The sequence below is a fragment of the Camelus dromedarius genome, chromosome 23, assembly GCF_036321535.1.
Source record: "Camelus dromedarius isolate mCamDro1 chromosome 23, mCamDro1.pat, whole genome shotgun sequence".
In the NCBI taxonomy this organism is placed as follows: Eukaryota; Metazoa; Chordata; class Mammalia; order Artiodactyla; family Camelidae; genus Camelus; species Camelus dromedarius.
This window is the reverse complement of record NC_087458.1, coordinates 22,210,728-22,237,754: the sequence shown is the minus strand read 5'-3', so window position 1 is coordinate 22,237,754 and position 27,027 is coordinate 22,210,728. Positions and strand designations below refer to the sequence as shown.

At 44.4% G+C, this 27,027-nt stretch overlaps 1 protein-coding gene and 1 long non-coding RNA gene across 2 annotated transcripts in view; one reads left to right on the top strand and one right to left on the bottom strand.

The window, feature by feature from the left end:
• Positions 1-27,027, bottom strand: part of PAPPA2 (pappalysin 2) — a 244,170-nt gene that overhangs the window by 11,209 nt on the left and 205,934 nt on the right. The window contains exon 20 of the mRNA XM_010992885.3: positions 25,187-25,258. Coding sequence (XP_010991187.2) covers positions 25,187-25,258 — 72 coding nt within the window. The remainder of the gene's footprint in view (positions 1-25,186; positions 25,259-27,027) is intronic.
• On the top strand, positions 71-26,748 carry LOC135319003 (uncharacterized). The gene is made up of 6 exons (XR_010377558.1): positions 71-241; positions 5,036-5,123; positions 13,992-14,127; positions 15,062-15,218; positions 20,377-20,497; positions 21,196-26,748. It is a non-coding gene; the product is annotated as an uncharacterized LOC135319003 (long non-coding RNA).

The window sequence follows — 27,027 nt, the reverse complement described above, 5'->3', positions numbered from 1 at the left end:
TCCAGCTCATTGGAGCCAGCTCACTGGAACTCAAGGTCAGAGGTAGAAACATTGAGCACAAGAGGTTTGAACTCTGCAAGGTCCATGGGAGCAGGGACACTTCCAGTCTGTCTCCTTTCCCACTCCTGCTTCCTTCCATCAGCAATAGAGCCCCTGTACCAGCACAACGCCTACCACACCACGGTAGGTGCTTCACGGATACCTGGTGTGGAGAATCGACCTCATAAACTAGGAAGGCTGGGTATGTTTTGCTTTCTATGCCTCTTGCCTTTTTTCCCAAGATAAGGTACCTTCCTCTGTCTCCTCCCCTGTCCTCCCCAGATGCCTGTTTTCACTACCAATTACTTTCTCTAAAACATCACCTGAAAATAGCTGGGTGTGGCCTCCCACCTATAGGTTCACTAACTCTAGATTCTTAGGGAACCAAACTTAAAGATTCAGAAGAAAGAAACAGAGCAGAATTTCAGGCTGTGGCAGGTGCCTCGCCAAGCAGTTGGGACCTTCTGCCTGGCCTCCAGGCACCTCTGTAGGTGGTCCCTCACTCCACTCCTCCTTCCTCGGCCTCTGCCAGCGCTGCGCCAGCACCACACCCCGCAAGGTCAGAACGTTAAGCCGTTCAGACTCTGTTCAAGGGCTGGCAAAGCTCGGGAAGGCAAAGGAGGTGAACAGGTGGAAGTCAGAGGTGGAGGACCTGCAGCCAGGAGAAAGTGATGGGCAAGCACACGAATCCTGGAGGAAGGCCCAAGGCGGATGGCGGGGTCCTGCTCTGACTTCGAGCCTTCGCCTCCCCTGTCCCTGTCTCCTGGGTCCTCGGCCAGCCTGCAGTTCACGGGAGGCTGAGGTGGGCGGGGATGGTCCGCTGCAGCCCCGGACACCCGTGCGCGCCCCCAGGCGCCCCCGCCACACGCACTCTCATGCCAGGCAGCCCGGCGTTTCTTGGCTCCCTGAGCCTGCCCGTGGAAGATGACTGGGAATGCAGACTGTGGGAGGAAATGACAATATTCATTGTTTGGATTAAATATTTTTCTTGGCCCTCCTGTTGTTTGCTGAGAGGGTTTTTTTTTTTTCTTTGCCATTCTCTCTCTCTCTTTCCTTCCCTCCTGCCTCCCTCCCTCTACCTCCCCCCATCCTTTCTCTCTCTCCTCTCTGCCTCAGCAGTCAAACAAAACCGAGAAAAATTTCAGGGAGAAAGCAGAGTCTTAGGGTGGGAAGAGCTGTTTAAGGAAATCAAAGTAGTTGACAAAGGCTTTTGCCATTCTGATACCACACCCAGTTCTTTACAAAGATGTTTCACTTTGGGGTAAATCTAAATCCACATTGTTTTGAGTTTTCATTAATCTTCATGAATATAACTCACAGCACTTGTTTTCTCTCTCATGCTCTCCTTTCATATATATGTGATATGTATATATATGTACACACGTAAATATGGTGTGTATATGATATATACTGTTCATATATGTGCATATAATAATACATATTTATAATATAGATATATAACATTAAAATATGCGTTTATATTTTATGCACACCCACAGATACACACATACATATATAGTTTCTCTAGAAGACCCAGGCATAAGCAGTGACCCTAAAGGTAAAAATATTTTTACAAACTACAAACCATCATATAGAAGCAGATACCATCTTCATTTTATGTATAGCATTTTTTTGTGTGTATCAGGCACTGTGCTACAAGATTTGTACTCATGATCTTATTGAACCCTTGCAACAAGCCAGTGAGGTAGGCTTTATCATCACACCGATTTTACAGATGAGAAAACCAAGGATCAGGGCTGATAAGGTACCTGTCTCTAGAAAAGACGTAGCACCACCGTACGATGCCCAGGACAGTGCTATAACCATCCTGACATGACCACACTGCCTCCAGCATTATCATCATATAATAATGATTTGCCTCATTTCACTTCTTAGAGCTGCACATCCGGTCCAATTTCTACCGTAACTATGGGCACGAAGTAGCCACTTTGTGTCTGATGAAAAGTCAGTGTCACAGAAGTCCACGAGAAATGTATCATCTAGGATATTTAACTTCAAAACATACATTGTGAGCCTGGAATGGGGCTAGTTGCTGGGATCCTGGGACAGCTATTCAACACATACTCAGTGGGTGTCCTATGGACGAGGTGTGACAAAGTGTTTGCCTCAAGGAAGCTTTGGTGGCATCAGCACCAAATTAGGCAGAATCTGAACAGCATCTGAGACAACAGGGGAAAAAAAAAAATCACAGGCCAATGGAAGATTATTTGCCAAAGTAATTAGTGGCACCAGTAAGAGCTCTGGAAATTCAGAATGGGAAAGGGGCAGGGACATTTCAGAGACTTTATGAAATAAATGAGATTAGACTCAATCTTTGAGGATGGATAGGATTTGGACAGAGAAGTAGGGGGAAAAAATCCCAGCAGGAGGGCAAAGAGAAGCCAAGATTTCAAATGGAAAAAGAGAAGTTATATATGTGATTTTCTGCCTCGAGTTATTGATGGCCCAAGTTTGGGACTAGGTCCAAATCTGTCTAGAGGAAACTGGTCCTTATCCCAGAAGACAATGGGAAGCAATTGAAGTTTTTGTTGTTTTTTTTTTGTTTTATTTTATTTTATTTAAGCAGAGGAAGAATATGGTAAAAGTTGTGCTTCCAAGGTTGGCTCTGGGACAGTGTAGGGCATGTTCAGGAGAGAACTGGAGGGATCCAAAGCAGGTAGAAGGTGATCTCAAGCAGATTTGGACTGAGAAGAACAGAGCTGGCTGGTCATAATCCGGAATGGGAAAGAGCAGAAGGGAGGGGTCTTGTGAAGGAAAATTGTCAGGACTTGGCAAATGGTCGTATTTGGGCAGATGACTGATGGAGATGAAGGTTTGTGACATTTTAACTGCTCAAACTACTCACGCTAAGCTTCTCTCAAAAAATTATCTCATTGAAAAAGCAGCTAGAAAGAATCCTCACTAAATCTAAGGGCTGAGTCACAGGAAACAGAACCCGATCAGTCAGCAAACCCTGCTCTACCTCCCAGTGAGACGCTCCACACATTTGCCTTTTCTATCTAAACACAGGTGTCTCCTGCCCAGTTTCTGCTAGGGTTTCCCCCACAACTTGGACATGACTAGTTTATCACCCCCAGCAGTAGCCAGGCCCACTTGAGTTAAGGAATGGCAGGAGGGAGGTGGCATGTTTATTCTAGAATATTTTCTCGCCAATAGCCTTGTTTCCTTTAGCCCCCGGTCTAATTTTCAGTCTGCGTGTCTACGAGCAGCTCCGTTTGTGTGGCTGATTGCTGTGGTTCTCATCCTCAACCTGTCACGCCATCCTGGGTTGTCAGCCTGGCTGTTCTGTGCTCTGTTAATTGGTCCATCCATCCAGTCTCACTTTCGCCCATATGGAACCTATTCTCTGTGCAAGCGTCTTGTTTACATTCCCTTTATCTACGGGACGCTTGTCTGTGTATCTTATTCACTCATCCACTGATCGGCTGCATCTGTTCCACAACATGTTCTCCGGTCTCACTTCCTTGGTCTCTGATCCGTGCTAAGCAGCGTTCCTGGGCCCGCCTCCTCTTCCTCCTCTTCCTCCTCTTCCTCTGGATGAAAGCTTGCAAAGCCCCGGGAGGTGTCCGGCACCCCATGTTCACCTTTCCATTGAGTTTTCTTAAAATCCTACATTTCTAGTTAGCGTACTCTTTATGTGCTTACTTGTTTTTAATCTTCCTACCAGTTTAAGAACAGAAACCCTGGAATCAGCGGCCTCGGCTCATTTACCAGGTTCACATTTGCTGCCTCTGGGGCTTTAGAAAGGTACCTGAATCCCCAGCTCCTCAGTTTTCTCATCAGTAAAGCAAGACTGATAATAATGGTAATAATTCCTCACAGTACGCACCGGCGTACAACAAAGACCTGATAATGTTATTAAGCATACCACGGAACCAGGAGTCAATTTTCTGTTTGTTTCCTGAGCGCAATGAGCCTGGATACTCAGGGTACCACTGTTTCCCTGTCTGTGAAGGTAAAGAACAGCCCTCCCAGAGGTGGCTTCCAGGTAACCTGGTCATCCTTCGCTCTTAACTGTGACCAGTAATCCCAGGGATCCTCCCATTAACCTTGCCCAAGCCCGGGGACAGAATGACCACACATATATAATACAGCCTTAAGGCAGGCAAAACGCATATGCAAAGCCATCGGAGATACCAGTCATCCCCCTTAGGGTCTGCTGTTGATAGCTGAGTGATAGCAGCAATGCTGCATCAAAATTTGTCTTTAATCCCCTGGTATCCTTTTTTCCCCATCATAGTCCCCTCCACGCTCAACTCTGCTCCCTCTGACAACCCCTATAATCAGTGTATCCATCCCTACCACAGTATCAGCATAGTTTCCTATCCCTCTGGAAAGCAGCTGACATGCAAAGGGATCGATGACAAATGTGTATCGGCAATTAAATAAAAGGTGAACTATTAAGGCAAAAATGACTTTAATTGTGGAAAGATTGGGACTTTGTGAGCTACGCAGCAAATACAAATATTTGGGGGAGAAGCAGGAGCATGAATGCATCCCCAAAATTGTACAGTTGAGGGAGCCACCTATTAAACAAAATTGGGAAACCCAATTCTACTTACCAAGACATTTTTGAGTGGGGAGGTTGTAGCTCAGTGGTAGAGTGGGTACTTAGCACACACAAGGTCCTGGCTTCAACCCCTAGTACCATCATTAAAAATATATATAAATTTGAAAAAAAACCTGATCACCCCCCCTGCTCCAAAAAAAAACCAAAAAACAACCCCCCCCCCCAAAACAGGCTGGGGTGAAGGGAGCATGAGCAAAACACCTCCTGTTATGGACTGAATTTTATTCCCTCAAAAAGCTTACGCTGAAGCCCCAACTCCCAATGTGATGGAGGTGGGCCTCTGGGAGGTGATTAGGTTTAGATGATATCATGAGGGCAGAGCCCTCATAATGGGATTAATATCCTTATAAGAAGAGACATCAGAACTTTCTCTCTCTCTCTCTCTCCCTCTGCCATGACGAGAAGGTGGCCGTCTGCACACCAGGAAGACAGCCCTCACCAGGACACTGAATCAGCCAGCACCTTGATCTGGGACCTACCAGCCTTCAGATCTGTGAGAAGTAATCTGTTGTTTAAGCCACCCCGTCTATGTGTTTTTTAATAACAGCCCTAGCAGACTAACATTGAAGACTCACCCAGTGAATTTATTAATTTAGCTATTTTTACTGATTTGTCAACCTATAGAATTCCCAGAGATCTTGTCTGAAAACACAGAGCATGAAAAGGAGGTAAGAGGAGGACAGACGGGAAGCGGCTGTCAGAGGGAACTCAGAGAAGAAGCTCATTGGCTTCTGCTAGTCAGTAACGAGGCAATTCTGGGTGGGTCTGGCCCTCAGGCTGGGCATGCAGGGCATGAAACCAGGGCAGGTGAGTACAACCAATAAGCCAGGCAGGCTGCAGGCACTCTAATTTAGCTACAGTGTCATCAGGGTCATAAGTGGTTCCATGGCCAGAGACCATTCCCAGCAGACATGCACCAGCATTGCGGACATGCACCACCAAGTTTCATATTTCTCACATTAGGAAGACTTCAGTTGAATCTAATCTCATTTTTAATTAGTCCTCACATCGCCTGGTGAGGCAGATTAATATGATTACCCATATTCCACTGATGGGGAAAATGAGACACAGGGCCATGCCTCAAGGTCACTTGGGGAATGAGCAATAGAGTTGAAAATTAAACTTAAGCATTTTAAACTTTCAAACTAGCACACAAGGGAAAGGACAGCAGGGAGTTGATTTCAACTCCATTTGTTCAGGATCTTTCACATCTGGATAATGCATATTCAATTTACTACTGAGTTTCTCTAATTAAAAAATAAAGTACTCATTCTAGTTCTGAACCCCAGTATTCTGTCTTCAATACATAAGGAATTTGCCAAGTATTATGTGCCAGGAGCAGCCAAAGAAGATAATAAAATGAGCATCACTTAGCCAAATGTGATTATGCATTGGCTAGTTATGGAATGTTCAATATTATACTAGAATGTGGGAGGTGGGCATAAACACAGAAGAATTAAACATGCCCCCCTGACTTCTAGAACCTGATCTAACTGGTCTAAGTGAACATTCAAAGTAGGTACACCAACACAAAGACAAATAGCACATGCCTCCAACCACATAGGTAGGAACCAGGTTTTTCTTTGTTTCCCAAAGTAGATTTTCAAGCATTATGTGTTGATAAGTTGTTGGCTGAGCTTATCTCAGGTCAAACTGAGATATTATTAGTGTGAGAGGCAAGCTCATAGTATCATCATCCACCTCCCCTCCTTCAATCCTGTTAATGTCATCTTCAACTTCTCTCTTGTCATCTATCACACCTAACATCCAAATGTTCACCATTCTACTGCAGAAATAGTTTTGTATTCAGCATCTTTTCTCTCTTCTCTGTCTACTCCCTCAGTTCAGTGAGGTGGTTGTTACATTTCGGATGATAGAGGATAAGGTTTTGACTTCCATGGTCCAAAATTGCCACTATGACTTTCTTCCTAAAATATAAATCCTATCATCTTTTCTCTGTGACAGAGATGTTTAATGCTCACCTGATATCTGTGTGTTTTCCTGAATTTCCCTGACTCACTTGTAGTGGGCTTGAGGCCATGTGGCCATGTTCTGGTAAATGGAAAGCAAACAGAAGTGATGTATTACTTCTTATACAAGGGACTCAAGAGTTATTAGCATGGCAGGAACATTAGGTTGTACATCAGAAACTGACATATTGTAACTGACTAACTTCAATAAAAAAAGTTATGGGCCTCTATCTATATTTCTTTTCTGCCTTTTTGGAGGAAACCATGGGGACTACATTTTGAGAGGACAGGGGAGCAAGATGGAAGAGATGAATGGGTGCTCTAGAGAGTTACACCGGACTTCATTGGAATGAGAAATAAACCCTTGATATGTTAAATCACTGAGATTTCAGGGTTAATTTGTGACCACACAGGATATTAGCCTATCTTGATTAATTCATTTTATATTCTATTTATAAACCTTCAGTGGATCAACACTGGCTGCAGGATAAGGTCCAAACTCCCTAGCTTGACACGCAAAAGCCTGAGTGATCTACCTCTAAGTTACCTCTTTCATCTCAAATCATTCCATGCTTCCTTATATCCCCCAAGACCAGCTTCACTGAGCAGACTAATAAGATTTTCTGTGCTATGCCACTGGTATTTTGGGGTTGTTTGTTATATGGCATGATTGTGGCAACATTTAAATAATACAGAGATCAATATTTGGTATTAGAAGTGGGGTGCTGCCATAACAGACATCTAAAATGTGTGGCACTGGTTGCAGAATGGTGCATCAGGAAGCAAAGGAACTGCTACAGGAAGCTAGAAAAATTAATGACCTCATCATGTAGTGGGAAAAAAAATCATTAAATGTTTCCTGTAGTTGTGAGGAAAGTCATAATGTTAACTGTTACCACTTTTGGTCAGAAAATTTACATACTAGCCTACTGGCTTTGGGTAAGGAGGATTTAAAGAAAACTATTCCTAGGATGAGTTAGTGGTAACTATCTTCATCTGATAAGGTACTGCACGAAGAGATGAGCTCAGGAAAGCTGCCAGCAGAATTGATAGGTGACATAGTGTACTAAAATGTCCAGGACTTTCAGTAAAAAAACAAAGCTGTTTCTCATCTCCAACAAGCAAAAGATACAACCCTGCATAATGCTTCGTGCTAGAAAGGCCCTCTAAGACAGAAGTTGAGACCTAACCTCAGGCAAAGACCAAATCAAGGCGTGGACCACTACACCACTTGATAAGACTTTTACTTGGATTAACGTGGCACCTAGGAAATCCTTGCAGCTGAAAAAAGTGACTCATAGAAGAGACTAAGGACTTTATCCCAGAGAGGGCTCATAAGCTCAGAATACCTATAATTAAATCTATAGAGAGCGGCACATCTTGTAAAGACATGTGACAATAGCTCTTGGAATATGGTTTGACTGAAATTAGATATATGCAAAACCAAAAACGTTTGTAACAGTTCAATTTCCAAGAGGACCATCAGCTTGTGTTCAATGAGACTTACTGTTAGAGAACATAAGATTTTTGGATCCCCTGTATTCTAACAGAAGAAAGCAGGCTGAGAAAGCTACTGAGCTTTCAAGAGGGAGATTTCTCCAGTGCTCTCTTCTTGTGACCCAATAGGATAATAGAAAAAGAAGGACTTCTAAGAGAGCAGAGCCAAGAGCCATGAAGAAAAATGGACTTGGGACCTATTTCCAGGGAATAATCAAAAGCTATTAAACAAGAAGCACTCCTTATTCTCAGAGTAACATTTTTTGCCACTTTTCTCAAAGGGATTTCAGAATTGTTGTGGACCAGTGGCTGTCACGTGCCTTTCATTATTCTCCTTGAAAGGGGATGTTTATTGTAGTCATCTGGTTTCTACTCTACCTTGTCCATGAAGTATGTGGAAGGCAGAGAACAAGTGATTTTAATACATCAGGCTCCAGATTAAGAGAAGCTATATTGTAAACAGACGTAAATCATGACATTGTAGATTATAAGCCTGATGCTATGACTGGATAAGACGTTCAGAGTATCTTGGGGTAAGGTGGGGTGAATTTGAATATAACAAACGTCTGTGACCAAAAAGACCCACTGGCAGATGTTATTATATGTCCACAGTTCCTTTTAGTCTCTCTTCCTTTGCCACGAGTTAACTATCAGCAGAGTATAATTCCCCTTCCAACTAATTTTAAAGGTAGCCATGTGATTTGCTTTGACCAATGGAACATAAGTGTAACATACGCTACATTTGACCAGAAGTTTTGAATGACCTGGCATGTCTTTGCTGGCTTTTTTGTCCTCATGCTATCTACCATGAGAAGAACATATCGGACCCTGAAATCCTGAAGCCTGGGTCCTTGAGTCAGAGTCAGGTGGAGTACACCTTAATCCAACTCCAAACCTAAAGCAGAACCACTTAAATCAACTGGCAGGTGCCTGAGCGAGAAATAAATTTTGTTATTACACTACACTGATATTTGGGGATCATTTGTTATGCAGTATTATTACCAAAAAACTTGATGACTGCATCACGCCATTTCCTTTCACATTTTTGCCTTTCCATACGTCCCTGTCTGTCCTTTAAAATTCACCTCAAGTGGCTGCCCCTCTAGAAGATCTTCTCCACATGACTGGGACACATTATTTGCTTTATCCTCTGTGCTCCCATGTGACTTTGTTTGTATCTTTGTATTACGACTTACTGGGTGGCAATTTTATCTTTGACCTCTTGCATACACTGTGTTGGAAATTCCTTATTTATGTTTGTAATCTTGACACACACAATCTAGACACGCAGAAAACGTTACTTCAAGTGACAAAATGAATAAAGGAGCTTGAAGGAGTGATCACAGTTTCGTAGCAATGGTGTAAAGTTGGGAGAGAAGGCTATGTCACTTGTGCAAATCCTAGCCATTGGGGGGAGCAGCAAGCTTTTAGATTGAGAAATGGTATGAGGCTCACACAAAAAAAGCTGGATGAATTTGGTTTTTTTCATGTGTTGGAATTCAGAGCCCTAGACTCTCCAGCTAAGCTTGGAGAGGTGGGAAGGTGCTTCCCATGCATGAAGTGTTATACATTCCTGGGTTGGAACATGTTTTCTTTGGGAGTTGTGGTTTCTTTCTTTTTCTCTCTTCTTTCCTTTTTATTTTTTTTTCCAGCTCTGGAAGCATCTCATGTTTGCAATAACAATAACAACAACAAAAATATGAGGCTGGCCCAGTATGAATCAGGAGACAATTTGTACACGCAGTGGGTGTAGGGGGTGGGAAAAGGGGGTGGGAGGCAGAGGGAGGGGAGAAGAAAGGAAAAAACACAGTTGCCAGGAGCTTAACAGAAGAAAATGCCACACACGCCACGTGGCTGGCACGGTGGGCAGCGACATCTGCTCTCGATAAGGCCCCCCGGTGTGCGCGGCTGTGTGTGCACGTGTGTGTGCATGTGCGTGTGTGTGTGTGTGTAAGGCAACACCCAGGCTCCGTGCTTCAGGAAGCCTGCTCGTGGCTCCAGCCTCACTCGTCTGAAATGCTGCCCTCCGTGGCGGCCTCTCACCGTGAGTTAGATCTGCAGCCAACTTATCCTTGCGAAGTATGTTGCAGGCTAGATGGGCTGCGGAAAACAAGCCGGAGGAAAGCCACAAGGGCCTCCTGACCCATCTGAGTCTTTTTCCTGCCAAGTCCTCATTACTGATCTTAAATAGCAAGGAAAACAATGTATACGGCTGAAGAGGCGGTGGGCAATCTGCTGGGGAGGGGGAGAGAGGCCTACGGAACATCGAGGGGCTTGAAACAAGGGAAGGCAGCGAGTCTGTGTTCAAACTAGGTGCGTGGTCTGGGGTTTTTCTGTTTTGCTTTTATTTTTTAATTTTTTTTTTTTTTTTGGTTCGGTTAAGCATTTAAAGGCTCGTTTTCTCTCTTACTCTTGTTACTGTTTAATGAAATAGAGGAAAAATAAGGTGGAGGGTTCGCAGCCTCTCTGGATGACAGGCATCCTCTTAAGGGGAGCGTCTGAAGGAAGCTCACCCCAAGCTGTTGGGCTGAAGCTGGGACGCCGCTGGCAAGACTCGGGTCTGAGCTGTTGTTAGCTCCTTCATCAAGGTGCCGATGCCCGGTTTGAGTGCCTACATCCAGGGAGACAGTCAAAGAGACACAAAAACCAGCTCAAAGCTGTGGGCCTGAAAAGAATCAGACTGAGCTGAAAGGAGGCAGGTGGAGGCTCTGTTAATTAATCCTTATCAATCTTGCTGCAGCTTTCTGTGCACGCCTTTCCACAGACGTTTAGTTCCCTTAGGAGGGACCTGCAGTGGCAGCGGGTAAGGTGTGTCACCTGCACTGATGCCACACTCAGCCTGGCCTGGCCTCATGCAGGGATGAGAATAATGATGATAATGCCATACGCACATGTAGTATGTTAGTGTCAACAAATGCTTTCATAAACACCATCTCATCTGAGAGCCAAAAGGGCATTAGAAGTCAATGGTGGGAGACAGCAAGTTCCCGTAGGAGTTAAATGACTTTGATTGAGGTCACACAACGAAGGAGAAGAAAGGCAACACGTGGACCCAGGCTCTCTCTCCTCAGGGCACAAACAGCCTTCAAAGTGCTGGCGGGAACCTAAAGTCCACCGCTCATGCCCACAGCCCCGGAGCCCTGGACAGGGCCGTGCTAACTGTAGATGTAACAAAATGGCATCGGGTACAAAAGACTCCGAAAGGAGTCAGAAAGCTCAGGGTCTCCTGGCAACTTTTTCACCCTTGACAGATTAGCAAAGTTTTCCTTTTCCTCCTAGTAATCAAGCTGCTTCTGAAGATCATGACCTCGCTGCCCACCCTCTCCCTACTCTGTGGCTACCCTCGAATGCCTGCCTCAGTGACTCACTCAAGACAGCCTGATCTAAACCACCATCCGAAGGACTTGAGATTTACCAGTGAATAAAATAAATCAAAAGCCCTGCCCTGTAGCACTTGCATCCCAGTGGGGAAAACAGACATTAAGTATAACAAAGAAGTCATTGTTTAGTGAATTTGAAAGGAACCTTCCTATACAAAGAGGAGGGCAGGTAAGGGAGCGTCTAGGTCTGGGGATGGGCAGGGGGTGAGCGAGGAAGGCTAGCTACAATTTTCAATCGAATGGTCAGAGAAGGAGCATTTGGAGGGCAGTGGAAGCCAGAGGAAGGACTGTGGCTTTTACTCTGAGTCAACTGAGAAATCCTTGGAAGGCTTTAGCAGAGGAGTGCTTGGATTTAACTTATGGTTTAACAGGCTCCTTCGGCTGCTCTGTTGAGAATAAACAGCGGTGAGGCAGGGATAGGAGCGAGAGCAGGAGGGAGGCTCATGCAGGAGTCAGTCGGGTGGCAGATGATAACAGCTCAAGCCAGGGTGGCAGCAGCTGAGATGGTCGAAAGGGACTGGACTGTGGATGTATTTTAAAGGTAGAGCTCGTGGGATTACCTGATGAATGGGATCGGGAGGGTGAGAGAAAGAGAGGAATCAAGATGACACCAAGGATTTTTGTTCTGAGCAACTGGAAGGATGAAGTTGCCATCAATTGAGAGGGGAAAGTCTGCACAGAGAAATGAGAAGCTGTTGTATATGAAATCCTTAGATTCTCAAATTCTATTTGCTACTCAACAAACTTTGTCATTAGTCATTGCTACTTCCTTCCCACCTGACTCAGGGCCAGGAGTATTTGTCATCCATTCTATCCCCTCTTTACCCTGGGGGTCCAGACTCTCAATAAGATTATTACCCACAGATAGAAATATCTTCAACCCTTCATCATAGCAAAAGTCTTTCCATGAACACCGTTTTCCTCTTAAACTACTGTTCATCTCACTCCTTGGACTGGCCAACTTTTGGAAACAACATTTTTTATTTGCTGCCTCTACTTTCTTATCTGTCTCTCAATCTACCACCTTCTCCCGTCCACACTGCTGCCACGGAGTCAGGGATTACAGTAAGTGCTTAAATCATAAGCCTCATTGTCTCTTGACAATACGCAACTTGTCTGCCTGCTCTGTAGCATTTAACACTATTTACCATCTCTTTCCACTTCAGCGTCTCCTCTCCCGTGGTTTTCCTAACATCAGCCTCTCCTGCAGTTGTACTTTTTGAATCTCTCTCTCTGTCTCCTTGACTAGCCTCACTTCCTCTGTTCTTCCCTTACATTACCTCCCTCCTCCCAGGTCTGTTTTTTTTCACCTCTCTCCATTCACGTTCCTTGTGTGATCTCATCCACTCACCTACCTCTAATTATCATGTTTTCCTCATTTCTCAACATAAGTCACCAAATGAGACTGTGTCCCTGAACTCTAGACTTTTTATTTCCAGCTCCACTCCACTCACTCAGTTTAAAGCCAAGCCCACAATCTTCTCCTACAAGCCTGCTTCTTTTTCCTCACAGAGGTGAAAGGCATCCACTATCCATCGAAGCATCGGGACGTTCGATTCAGATCTTTATCTTCCCCACTGGACAGGATTCTATAATTGACTTTATATCTTAAAAGAAAAACCCTCCATGGTTACTTCCTTCCATCCCTACCTGGCGGGGCCAAGTCTGCGCTCTCACCATCTGTCTCTTGAGATGCAGACGCTGTCTCCTAACCATTCTGCTTCCCACCTGTCTCTTCTCCAAAGGCTTTATCTTCCACAAGGTATCACATCTGGTCCTGCAGTTTCCCCGTGATGCTTCCCAGTGCCTTCAGAATAAAGCTCATAGCCCAAGCATGGCGGAGTTCAAGCCGCTTCCTCATCTGGCCCGAGCCTCTCTAGCCTCACCTGCGGTCTCCACGTGCCACACCCTCTAGTGGTTCTCCCCAGATCCCCTGTCCCTTGTGCTCATATCATCCTCTCTCCCCACAGGGCTTTCCACCAGTGGAACCGTGACATCCTTTAAGGCCCCACCTGAGTGCCACTTTGCCCTGAAATCGTCCCCAAACTGTTCATCCCTCACCCAGCTCCTGCTGCTCTGTAAGCAAACACGGTCACTTTCTTTTCTCTGCTTCCACAGCACACTGAACACGCCCTCCCCAAGTCGGAGTGGATTCCCAGGACACAGGAGCTTTGTCTTGTGTCCCTTCATGTCTTAAACTATATGTAGACAGTAAATGTATATTCTGTGAATAAGTGCTTCTTTGTCTAAAACTCACACTTTCAGGAACTAAACGCCTTGAAGAGATTTCTGCTTGGCTCTCGGTTAAAACAAGAAGTTAGGAGAGACGACAGAGGGGAAAAGCAACGAAACAGGGAGGAGTGTCAGCTGCCTCTGCTTTCTTCTGTATAGGCAAGAACTCTGCCGGAGGCGGTAGTTAGTAGTAAGGGTATAAGCAACGCATGCTTACTGCGTCCCAGGCTGGTGCTGGTCAAACACGTGAACTGGATTTGTTTTCGTATCTGCTCCCTCTAGAAGCCCCACGGAAATGGGAATAAAGAAGGTATGAAATCGCAAGAGCAAAGAGAACAGGTGACGCTGTGACAGCCAACAGAGAGCTCGACATTTAGGAAAATGGAAGATGCACGGATGAGCAGTGACAGAGCTCCAGGTACCTCTGCAGGCAGAAGTACAGATGCGCGCGTGTGTGTGTGAGCGATAGCGTCAGAGAGCTCAGGCTCCATCGTCTGTATTAGGAAGCCAGTAAATAATGCCCTCACTGAAAAAAATCAAGATTGGCAGTAGAAGCACTATTAAGCAGATACGTGTGTACAGACACATGTAGACAGAGATATTTATGGATGTAACTTCCAGATGAAATAAAAGTAGTGAAAAGAAGAAGAAGCAAAAAGAGACATGAAGGAGTTGTCTCTGCCAAGAGAGGCTGAGGTTAGACAGGGAGGGGCAGGCACTGCCCGTCTTCTGGACAAACCCAGAGATGCTAACTGGCTTTTTAAACTAGGGCCATGTACTACTTTTATAGAATTAAAATTAAGTTTAAAGAATATTACACTAAAACATGGCTAATAAGGGCAGAGCTGGGGTTACACCCATGATTCGGGGGTTGAAATGTGTATCCTTGCTGCTACGTACTCAATCTAGTAATGTGATTTTTACAGGCGAGTAATATTTCAATTGTCTGCAAGCCTGGGCTAGAAATGAAGACTCAAAAGAACAGAAAAATAAGGAAAAGCACTGGGTAAAACAAAAAAGGGTGTGGTGGGAGGAGGAAAAAGGGAAAACCCATATCATAAAGGGCATTAACCGAGGAGAGAGTGACCCACCCAGGAGGCCGGGGAAGACGAAGCAGCAAAATGCAGCCCGTTAGAAAGCCCACCGGGATGTCCCAGCTTGGCTCCTCCGGAGTCTCAGACAAGCAGAAATTCTCATGAATGTTGTTAATCTAGATGAGGTTTTACAATTTGCATGGTTGTGCTTTGAATGTTTCACTTTTCTAAAAACGCAAGGGGAAAAGAAATAACAATGGTTTTAGCTTTCAAAATGAAAAACCTAGTCCTAATTAACATTTGGAGTCTGATTTTCAGAGATTCCAGCTGGAGGAGCTAAAGTGGAGCCCTGAACCGAATGGGACTCTGGACAAGCCTAAAGACATGCCCAGATTTCCAGCCTGGTGCAGAGATTGCACAAAACTGGCGCTGAAATTCACAAACAAATCTCGAGGGGACTGGAATTTGGCAGCCGGTGAGGCCTGGAAGACAGCTCTAACTTAAGCTAATTTTCATTTCTTCTCTGGATTTTTAGCATGTCTAACACATATTTAGATTTAGATTTGCGAGGACCTCCACGACCCCCACCAGAAGCGGTGTAGCTGTCATTATTGGCTGCTAGGCCATTATCATTTCCTCCCTAATTAACTCCTTTTCACCCATAGATACTAAAGAACTTGGCAAGAATGTAAAGGAGAAGTAAGTCCATATGATCTGTCCTCTGAGAAGCAAGGGAAGGAATGATTATTATATCTGATTTGTAAACAGCTAAAGTATGGCCAAGAGAAATTTAACTGCTGGCTGTTATTCAAATGACAAAATATAAACGAAAAGGAAACAGGAAAGTGCAGCAACTTTGGAATCACACAGTGCCCAAAGTGATAAAGCCAGGGTGAGACGTTTGGTTTTCCGAATACAGGTATCCTAAATAAGATACATTTTTCTCTTTTTAATAAGGAATTTAATAAAGACATACTTAGGTGAGAGCTTTCCGGAAAGATCAGTAACTATTCCATCTGGTCACACTTCCAAGTTCAAATCTTGGGCATTTATTAAAAGTCACTTGTGATTATGTAGTGATGAAAAAAGCATTACCAAAGCATAGTAATGGAGAAAATTCTTGCAGATAGAGATGCAGAAAAGTTTGAGGAAAGATGACTAAAAAGGTTTCACTATGAGGCTGAGTGAAATTATATGTTTTTATATATGACATCTTGCCCTGAAAAACCAGTGGACAAAACCCTAATCGACAAAAGAGCCTTCCTCCAAAAGGATGCATCACGCAGAGGCAGGTAATAATCACTGTTCCTTGTATCGTCACATGCAGGCTGACCTGGGACCCTCTCCCACCCCCACCTCTGATCATCACATTCAGACCTGCAGGCTGGCATTCTGCGCCCCGGTGCGAAGCGCAGCTCCTAAAACAGGACCTGCAAGTCAGGCTCTAGCTCCTCTCTATATCTTCTGGGCTCAAAGTCTGGGAAAGACCACAAAAAAAAAAAAAGGTGCAATAAAAACTCGATTTCCATGCTATCATTTCCACCTCAAGAGTTACATACCAGCCACTGCATCCTAGACGTAGAGTTGTGAACCCGGGCAGTGCCCATGCATGTCCCAGACAGAACAAACAGGGTTGCCATCTGGAATATAAATAATAAAACGGAGGCAAAGGGAGGTCCAAGACAACACAGAAGAAAGAATCCAAGGAATGAGGGGAGCAGATGGAATGAATTAATGATGGAAGCACTGTTATTACCAACCACTAAATGTGTAAAAACAATGCAACTGCCCACCTACATTAAAGTAAATGCATTCGCTCTGCTGAAGCTAAATTTGCCCCCAAAGCATCCTCACCCCTATCCTTCCACTCCCAACTCCTTCCTACTCAAATTCCTGTCAAGGTAGTACTCACGTAGGCATGACACTTAAAAATGGGTCTACTGGTCGCTTTAAGAAAACACAAATACATTTACACCTAAATCCACAGAGTGCTAGATTTACAGGGAAAGAGCAAACTGACCCATCTGTGTCTGAGACATCAGAAAATGCTCAACCACGTCAGAGAGAAGACAAAACATAGCCCTTTAAAATGCTCCAAAGACTAGTCTGCCTTTCAACACTTCCCTTCATGACCTTGTATAAAGTCTAACACTTTTAGGATATTCTCATACAGATTTACTTTAAAGAGTTCATTCAGTTTTTTAAGCCCATTATTTTCTGATTTGTTGTTGCTGGGGGTGGTGACTATTAACTCTTCTCTGTATAAAATGTTTACTCCATGAACATATTGGCTACATTAATCGTTAGCCTTCTCTTCTTAGGCTTAAAAATCCCAATTCTTTTGATTTTTTTCCCCCCAGAAATATTACTATTAAGTTTTTGATATTATTCTTGTTCCCAGCAACATATTCTGTGTTTTCTAAAGGCCGTGGAAGCTGGACCCAAAGAGAAAACAGGACCAGATCAACAGTGAGAAAACGAGTCGGTTAACTACTCTGATTTCCTGCTGGTCCCACGTGTACTTATTGGCATGTCGCTTGCCGTTTTAAGAACTGAGTCAGGCAGCTGCTTACTCACGATTAAACATCATTTAAAAATTTTTTAATTATAATTTTAAAACAATTCAGTCTTTTCTGACTTACAAGAATTTCAGTTTTACCGCCATCTGCCAGATATTTTTACCTCTATCCTTGATCTTTCTTAATGTTATTCTATTTCAGGTGATTTCTTCATTTATTCAAGAAGATTGGTAGGTCGATCGTTTTCTCCCAAGATGTGACCTGGGTGCTACTGCATACAATTATCAGCAAGTGGATTAATTCATCCACGCCCAGTGTCTTTCAAAGTGCAGTTGAGGACCAGCTACATTAGAAGGACCTGGAGTATTTCTTTAAAAAGCAAATTCTTGGGTTTCACATAAGATTTGATAAGTAAAAATTGGAAGGGAGGGGCAGAACCTAAGAATCTACATATTTAAAATAAGCATCCCATGTACTTCTTAAGCACATTTAAAAACAAGAACAAAAACTACCAGCCCAGTCCATTGCCCCCAGGAAATGAGTGAAGACAAGGTGTGGTCAGAACAAGTCTTGAGTTTTCCACTGGATGGTTCACTTCAGTTCACCACAATCTACAGTAATGAGGCAACATGTGGTCAACCCCTTATGAGACAGGTAGGAAGGGGGCAGGGCACATCCATTAAAGGGATGACACAGCAATTAGCACCAAAATGGTGGAAAAGTCAACTCTCAATAGACCCTGAGGCCCAAGATGATGAGACTTTTGATATCCACTAGACCTTAAGCTCCATTATACACTCATGGTAATATACCAGCATGGTGAATGACACGCCCACAGGTGCCATGACAGTTCCCAGGCTAGCCATAAAAGGTCAAAAAGTGGCCCAATTCCTGGGGATCCCTGCCCCTTCCCCAAAGTAGTTAGAATAATCCTCCTACTTATTAGCATATGAAATTACCAAGCATTTAAAAACTAACAGCACTGCATCTCAGGGCTTCTCTCTCTTGCTTTCTGGGATGGCCTGCACTCCATCTATGGAGTGTGTATTTAATTTTACTCTAACCCCTCCCCTCTCCCCCCTCCCCCCTCAGTGCCCCCTTGCCTCGTGGCCTCTCTGACCTTCTGAGACGGCCTACACTCAGTCTAGAGTGTTCATCCCTCTGAACAAATCCACTTTTATTCAAACTGTGGCTCGCTCTTGAATTAGGGGCTTATCATTTGGACTAGAATGACACATCGTCTAAATTTAAGTGATTTCTCCTTTATCTCTTTGACCAATCATTCTGTCTTTAATAAAGGAGACATCAATAACGGAGCGCATGCTCCTTATAAACACTGGGCTTAGAGTTTTCCTAGAACTTTTCCTAGTAGAAAAACCAAGCTTGCAGGCGTATAGCCTTTACTGTGCAACTCCCTTTCTTTTAAAATGGTATATCCTACATATTCCTTCCAGAATTCTGTAAGCTCCTCATTCCTTCAAGAACATCAGAATGATTAGACAGGGACTCCAAAGTGTCTTATTAAGCAATCCTTTACCAGATCTTCCTCCAGATCAGCATGGCTTTTCACTCTCTCAATGTATATGCACCTCTACATGTAATGCCTGCTACAGTCTTCTGAGAATAAATAGTGGGGAAAAGCATTAATTTTCCTTCGAGCAACAGAAGTCACCAAGCATTACAGATAAATGAGACTCAATTAACACTGATCACACACAGTTAATGTTTATTGAACATTCATACGATAGGTGCTTGCATGTCCTTTATCATGTTCCGATTCTCACATCTACCCTATCTTAGTCTGAGTCCTCGCTCGCTAGCCAGTACCAGGATGGAAGCAGCAAAACCAAAAGCAGAACTGGCCTTGGACTGAAGCCAAGGAAGGACAGAGCCAACAGATTTCCAAAATGCAGCTCATCCCAGTGAGTAAGAAATCAAGGCCACAAATCTGAACAGGGAGCCTTTAAGAGAAGGACCCATGGGGAAAATCAAGATCAAAAATCCATGGAGAAGGCAGAAATCTCCAGAAACCAAAGAGGTTTGGAGTTATTATTCCTGAAAAATCATCATGACTCACATTCTATTGAAGAATGACCTCTCTGAGGGCCCCAAACTACACCCCGCTGGGTGCATCTCCATAGGTCTCTGAATCAGGTATCTGACCCATAAATTTAAAAACTAAATTGTATCCATTTAATTTTGAAGCTGAGAAAATTTAAGTTTTCAGAAAAGTTAACTGACTTGTCCGAGGATGTACTAAGGGATGGAACTGAGGTCCAAGCCGGCCTCCAGACCCCAGACAGCCTCCCTTCAGCCTCCCTCTCCCACTGCTGCCCTCACTGCATCTCTTGAAAGGCTTTCTGATTCTATGCATGACAGAGCTGTAATCTCTTCCTTCTCTTTCTGTTCCTTTCCTACCTTTACTTCCACTGTGCTGCTCCTCGGAAGACTGAGTCAATCATTTTCAATTTAAGACTCTCAAAGTCAAAGGTCTACCCTTCAGCTCTCTCTCCCTGCCTCTCCAGAGATAGGAGCAGGTGTCGCTGACGAATTAGGCCTGTGTTTTTCAAAGGACTAAAACACACTCTACCACTCAGAAGCTCACAGACTATTGGAAGGATGGACCTACATATAGTCTTTAAAAAATGTGTAAGTGAGATGACAGTCATTTACAAGGGTATGTAAAAGAATTATATAAGAGACGGCGGCATGTCTAGAGAGACTTACTTGAAATTCTCCCAAAAATCTTTGAAAGTTTTCTAAGTTTTGTTCGAATTCTCAAGAACATCAATTAACCACGTCCACCTGCAGCATATAATAAATACTCAGAAAGATATAAACTGGATGTAAGCGAACTGTTTCTTGATTCTTAATATACTTATTGTTTCATAAGACCTTGTCCCTACACAGAGATGCATGTCATTCCTTAGGCCCTATCACTACAAATATGTCATTTGGAAACTTATACAACACTTTAACATCAGTTAGTTCCTTTGATTCTCACAGGGAGTTTTGCGAGGAAGCCAGACAGATACTACACATAGCTCTCAAGGGTAGACTCAGAACTTGAACCCAGTTCTTCTGACATCACCCTGCCTCTGTCCTCCTCCACAGCTCCCTCTTTTGAAAAAGAAAGAGCACAGCTCAACAAAAACCTGCAAAAGGCTGAAGACAGAATATGAGAACCTGTCATCCAGAATGAAGGCTGCTGGGAAGCGTGACAAACTCACGAGAGGTGCGTGCGCACGGGAAAAAGCAGAGCCAAAGTGTAGGTCAGTGGGCACTCGGTTTTAATCATCCTGCGGGAAGGAAATTAGTCATTTCTATCCAAAAGGAGGCTTCAGTGTGGTCTTTATTTCCACCTGCATTCTCGAGACAACGAGATGTTCTTAGTTTAAGTGGAAACTAGGACTGTAGATTTTGTTAGAATTAATAAATATGACTTTTTATGAAAGAGGAAGGACGGAAGAAGGAAGGAAAAAAGGGAGGATAACACTTCTATGATCTGACTGTATCATGCGTTCATGGATGGAGGGAACATTCACTTCAATTATTACCCCACAAAATGAGGAAAACCCTCTCTCTCTCTCGCGCCCTCTTTCTTTCTCCATGATGGGCTTTATTGACAAGCATTTGGCAGAATAAGTATTTGTTTTGTACACTGTTCGTGTGCTTGTCTATAAATTTAATGGGCACAGGTCTGGGATTAGGGAGGACAATGAGACCAAGACAATAGCCCAGATGAGAGATGGCGAGGCCCCAGCAAGGGGGTACCAGGAGGAATGAGTAGAAGGCCTCATATGGTGATCTGGTGACGGCTGACCTGGTGACTGGCTGGATTCAGCGGCTGTCTCCAAGTGATCTGTGAATTATGGATCTCAGTGGGTCTCCTGTTTCCCTTTCTTCTCCTGTTTTTCCTTTTCTCATCTCCAGAGTTTGCATCTAACCCCGCTGAGGTCAACCAGCAGCTCTGCCCCTGCTTTCTGCTTCATTCATTCAGAAAGAATTCACAAAGTAGCTAATAGTTCACAACATATGCCACCGCCCGATCAGCATCTCTTACGGACCAGGCTCAGCACGATGCTTACACGTGTTATGTCCATTATCGAGTTAATCCATCATCACAACTCCTTAAAGTGGCTGTGTGGCCCCCACTTCCCAGTACAGATTAAGACACCAAGCTCACCCCACTCAATTAACCCAAGGTTTGAATCTACATTTGTTTAACTTCAAAACCTTTCCACCAACCAAATTACCACTCCCCACCCATTGGCAACCTAGAAACAGAAAGCACAAGGAGCTTGGAGGTCAAGAAGGCTAAACACAAGAGACAACTAGAAAAATGGAATTTAACGTACGAACACGTTTGGATTGCAGATACGTGGTCAACATGTGTCCTCGAGACAATGAGAGCATAAGTGACAATGAGAAGATGGCATTATTTACGTGAGATTTTAAACTTATTTTTTATTTTTTTGCTTTTCCCCCTCAGGTTATATTTTATTTTATTTTTTGTTATTTATTTATTTAGCTTTTTTTAAAAAATTTACAATGTTGTATTAGTTTCTGGTGTAATTTCTGTGAGAGGCAGAGAGTAGGGCAGAACTGAAGGCTAAATCTCTGCGGCCAAGAGGATACGACACAAACAGAGATGCAGAAGTGACACAATGGGAGGCATGGACTGGGACCCGGAGGGGATGGATTCGCTGCCGTGGGTGCTTTGAGAGAAATAAAGAGTGAGGGGCTTCACTCTCACGAGGCTGACTGTCTTAAGGGGACATCTTAGAATTAAATTTGGTATTGGAAAGCAAAACAAGAAAACCCGTTTTACACACTGGGGCACAAAGTATCTAATTTGAGCTCAGATTTCTGGGCCGCACGTTTTGAAACGTCCTCTTGCCCACCTAGCCCTCTTTGGTTTATCTTGCCTCCGGGTCTGTTTTCCTTCCGTCTGTCTCTGACGCTCTTCGGTTCGCCCTAATATATTTAGCTGACTTTTTCCAGTGAAGAATCCAGTGTCTGCCAAGTTGCCCCTAGAACATGCCAGTTTCAGCCTCCCTTGTCCTTTCTCTCTCATCCTCGCCCTCCCTCTCTGGCTTTCTTATGACTTACTCCTTCAGAGTTGTTTCTCCTTCTCCCCATGTGCCTCCCTGTCCGACTTCCCTTCCTTTTCTACAGGTGGTGATTCTTTTTTTCTTTGATTCTTCCTTCTAGCCTGTTAAGTGGATTTACTCCCCCCACGTCCTAGTCTTGGCTGGGAAACCAGGAGCAAAATCGTGTCCTGTAAACTCGTCCTACCCAGACAGTCTCGGGAAATACTGTAAAATAATCGGAATGTAAATCACGTTGGCTAGAATTATTCCTAGACCAAGAAAGCTTCCGATGAGGGACCCCTAGGCTAGGAGTCTTCCGGTCTGTGCCCATGGAGGCCTGAGTGGTGGTTCCCCAAGTTTAGCAGCCTTCAGAATCACCTGGAAGCCTTGTTACAACACATACAGCTGGGCCCCACACCCAGCGTCTCTGATTCAGTTAGTCTGGGGTGGGGCCTGAGGATGTGCGTTTTTCACAGCTTCCCAGGTGATGCTAACTGTGCTGGTCCAGGGGCCACGCTTTGAGAACCCCTGAAGTGGGAGCACCGACAGCGGTGTGGTGGTCAAGCCTCAGCTGTGTGTGATAGCAGTTGGGCAGGGGGGGTCACAAGAGGGAATGCAGTTTTGTTTCTTGTCACATCGCAAAGGGGCTGGGAAGGGATCCAGAGGATGTGCTGGGGTGCAGTGTGGAGGGAGGACAAAAGGGGAAAGCTCTGTGTTGTAACCTTCTGGGAAACACCGAAGCCAGCTCCAAGCCCTGTCCTCCACCCTTCCTCCTGCGCTCATGCATGGAAGTGGCAGAAGGGAATTCTCAGGGTCCTTTTGATCTCTTCCCAGTTCCCAAGTCGTCTGTCTGTTTATCTCCCTCCTTCCCTGGCCTCCTCTTCCCTCTTCTTACCCCCTGCCCAGCAGATGAGTCACTCTCCGCCGTCCTCCCCACCCCACTGCCATCTGTTTTTCTAATGATGGCAGAAGATGAGCTGTTTTGTTGGCCCACTCTGTAACAAAGCACACTCCATGCTAGCATTTTTCCTGATGCGCTCTCAGAACTCTATTTTACTGGTGTCATTTCCCCACCCAGTTTTCCCTTTGTCTCCAACCCCACCCTTTCCCCTTCTTTGGCCTCATGGAGATTCCAGTTTCCCAGAATTCGATCAAGAGGAACCGAGATAGAGAAGAATCAGTCGAGGGACTAACAGGCATGTGGGCCGGGTGTGTGGGGCGGGGGGAGGGAGCTGCAAGTCAATGGCAGTTAAACAGCTCCCTCCAGTGCACAAGGCACAGCCCGAATTAGCCAAGCCTCGCTGCTAAGTGGCTTAATGACTTCCAGTGAGAGATTTGTATGACAAAGCCTGTTGTGATTGAGATGAGAGTATTTGTATTTGTTACCAGCTATTCCCAGGGTGAGAGGGCTTGAATGGTGTGTGTGTGTGTGTGTGTGTGTGTGTGTGTAATATCCCCCAGCTCAGGATGCCTGGGCCATCCTCCCTCAGCTAGGCTCTGCCTCAACTTGACTCTTTCTTGCAACAACTCCTGTTAATTTAGTTAAGGCCCTCACCGTCCCCTAAGTCCCCCACTGGGAGAGGAATCGACCTTGTGAGTTTCTACCTTGGCTCCATCAGCCAAAGGAGAAGTAAATGACGAAGTAAATGAAGGAGTAGAAAACTCCCAAGAGGGCGACTGAGCTGTTCAGGCCTGTACTTCCAGCTAAACTGATCTTACGACTAACACGCTCCCTCCCTGCGCGTCGTTTCTTAGAATAACTTAGCCTTTGACCCTAGAGGTCTTGAAAGAAGGTCGTGGAGTGAACCTCAAGAAAATGGGCAGACCCTCCTGAATTCCCCTATCACAACAGCAGGTTCTTATTGAGATGAAAGGAATGCAGCCCCTGCTCACACCTTGATTGCTATCACCCTCCTGTTCCCATTTTCCTATAAGACAGCGGGACCCTTCCCCCAAGGCAGGCTCACGGTCTTGAAGGCATCAGCCTGCAGTGACTCCCTTTGCCTGGCAAAGGAATAAAGCTGTTCTTTTCTATCCTCCCAAAACTCTGCCTCCAACACTCAATTCGGCGGTCGGGGTACAGGCGTTGGCTTTTCGGTAACATAAACAGGATTCCTTGAGGTAGTAAGGGTCTAGTTTGAGCTAATCAACAACGGACGACAGGTCCTCCTCAGAGGTTGAAAACAGATGCCCAAGTGATGCAGGCAGCTGATGTCCATGAGAGAAGCCCAGGAGGCAAGAAGCTAAAGGTGTTGGTCTGTGCTGAACTGGTCCTCCGAGTTGTAGCTGCCACTCAGAGCCAGCTAATTGTTGCCATGGTTGCCTCATATTCTTGTTTCTCAAGAGAAAAATCTTTGCACCGTGAGTTTCATATTTATTTGGCATATGTGTCTATGTGTATGTGTATAATGTTACACAAACACATATGAATGTTATGTGAAAATCCCAATTTTTAAGCGTTAGCAACCAAAACAAGATTGTTTTTAGACACTGCTGGCCCAACCCCTGCCCGTGGGCCATTGATCTACAAAAGTCTGATCTAACTAAGCTAGAGAATCCCAAAACCATAAATTATTCTGACTTGCTTTTAACTTATTTTTCATTAAGTCATTTAAAATGGTACCCTGGAGACTTTGCTTAAAAAAAAAGAAGGCAAAATCAGAAATTCTAATATCTGTAATTTTGGGATTGCAGAGCTGAAGTTAAGAGAGTAAACAAAGGATGTAGGAGAGGGGAAGGGGCAAGCTATTGAACCAAAAGGACTCACGTCTCTGTAAGCTGAGCAGACCAGGCACGACTGGTCTGGGTCTGGGGACGGGGAGGTGGCTTACCTCACAGGACTGGATGCAGTGGATCAGGAGGGGGTCTGGGTGCCACTGACGCCGCCCAGTGCACACGATGCTCTGAAGGGGAAGATGGGAAGAACCGAAAACAAAAACAAGACACCTGGTCAGCGAGAGAAAAGGCAACTCCTGCACTTACCCCACCGGCCCAACCCCGTTCCCGGAGGAGCGAGCCTGGCCCTCGCCCCAGGAAGAGGGCCGGCCCACCATCTGGTCTTTCCCGCGGAGCTGCTAATCCTGCCCGTGGAGCCAAGGCAGCAACTCTCAGTGGAAGGAATTTTCCATCTTCTTCATCCTCTTCACCCTCCTCAAGACATCAAAATGTCTAGAGTGGGGTAGGTATGATGAAAAAAAAAAACCATCCCCAATACCACAGTGACGTCAGCTTGGCTCTAGGCGTAATACGGCTTCCATTGGTTTTAAAATTGTAAATAACATTACAAGAAATTGTGAAATGGCTGCATTGATCAGGAAACATCATGGAGTTTCAAAGGCTGAGAAACAGAGCTTCATAAAAAGAGTCTTGAGCTGAAAATGGATCTCAGGAGTCCTGATCACAAGATGCAGGGACCAAGCAAGGAATGGAGGCCGATCTGCACTCTCTGCAGCTCTCGTGGGAAACAGCAGAGGGTCCGTGTGCGGGACAAACAGGCTAATGCGAAACCACCAGGACCCAAAGGGGCACTGACACTAGGCCGGTGAGCTTGTGAAAACGTGTTCGGGTTAAAACACCAGAGACTCTCTCATTCCCAACGTTTCTAGATGTGCATTCAAACAGTCCTCTGTTCTTTGTTGAATAAGAATAACTCATTTTCATTGAGTTCTTTTTTTCTTTTAACTTTCCTGTTTTAAAATTTTCAAAAGATACGTTTCAGAAAAAGAGAAATTCCCAGAAGAGGTTTCAAAGAGAAAAGGAAAGGGAGATTCTCTTTATCACCTGCTACCAACCCACCCATTTGCGGGCTTTCACACTCCCATTTTAAATTCGGTACAACAGAAGTTCAGGGCACTCCGAAGAAAAATAATGCACAGTGAGAGATGCGTTTTATATGAAATTGCACCCCCAGTAACTGAAAAGTATACATTCTAGAATGCTAAGACTCTGCAATAATCAGGTTGGAGACATTTGCATATATTAACATGTAGGTATATGAAAATATACCTCAAAGTCAGTTATGAAAATGGAAATCTGCAGTATTTTTCTGGAATTATGCTACTGTAAACTAAAAATCCTCCTTCACAGCTTCCCTGATGGGGAAATAAATACTATAAACCCTAAAAAAAATGTTGATATTCGAAATTCTGCACTGTAATAATGTAGAAGGTGACTTTGCTTACTTTATCTTTGCACTAAAAATAAATTATTAAATATATACAGTCATCCCTTAGTATCCACAGGGGATTGGTTCCAGGACCCTCAAGGATGCCAGAATCCAAGGATGCTCAAGTCCCTTACACAAAATGATGTAGTATTGGTATGTAACCTTCAGACACATTCTTTCTCCTACATGTTAAATCATCTATAGATTACTTAGAGTACCTTATACAATGTAAATGCTATGTAAATAGTTATAAATACAATGTAAATGCTATGTAAATTGTTGCCTGAAGTTTTGCTTTTTGGAACTTTCTGGGTTTTTTTTTTTTGAATATTTTTGATCCACTGCTGGTTGAATCTGAGGATGTAGAAACCGCTGATACGAAGGGCCGACTGCACAGTATGATACAAACATATAAGGTAAACACAATGGGGTGTTAGCCTACTGAAAACGTGATCTATTCTCCTGTGCTCAGGGCCACTTACGCAGAACCATCTGCATATAAACAAT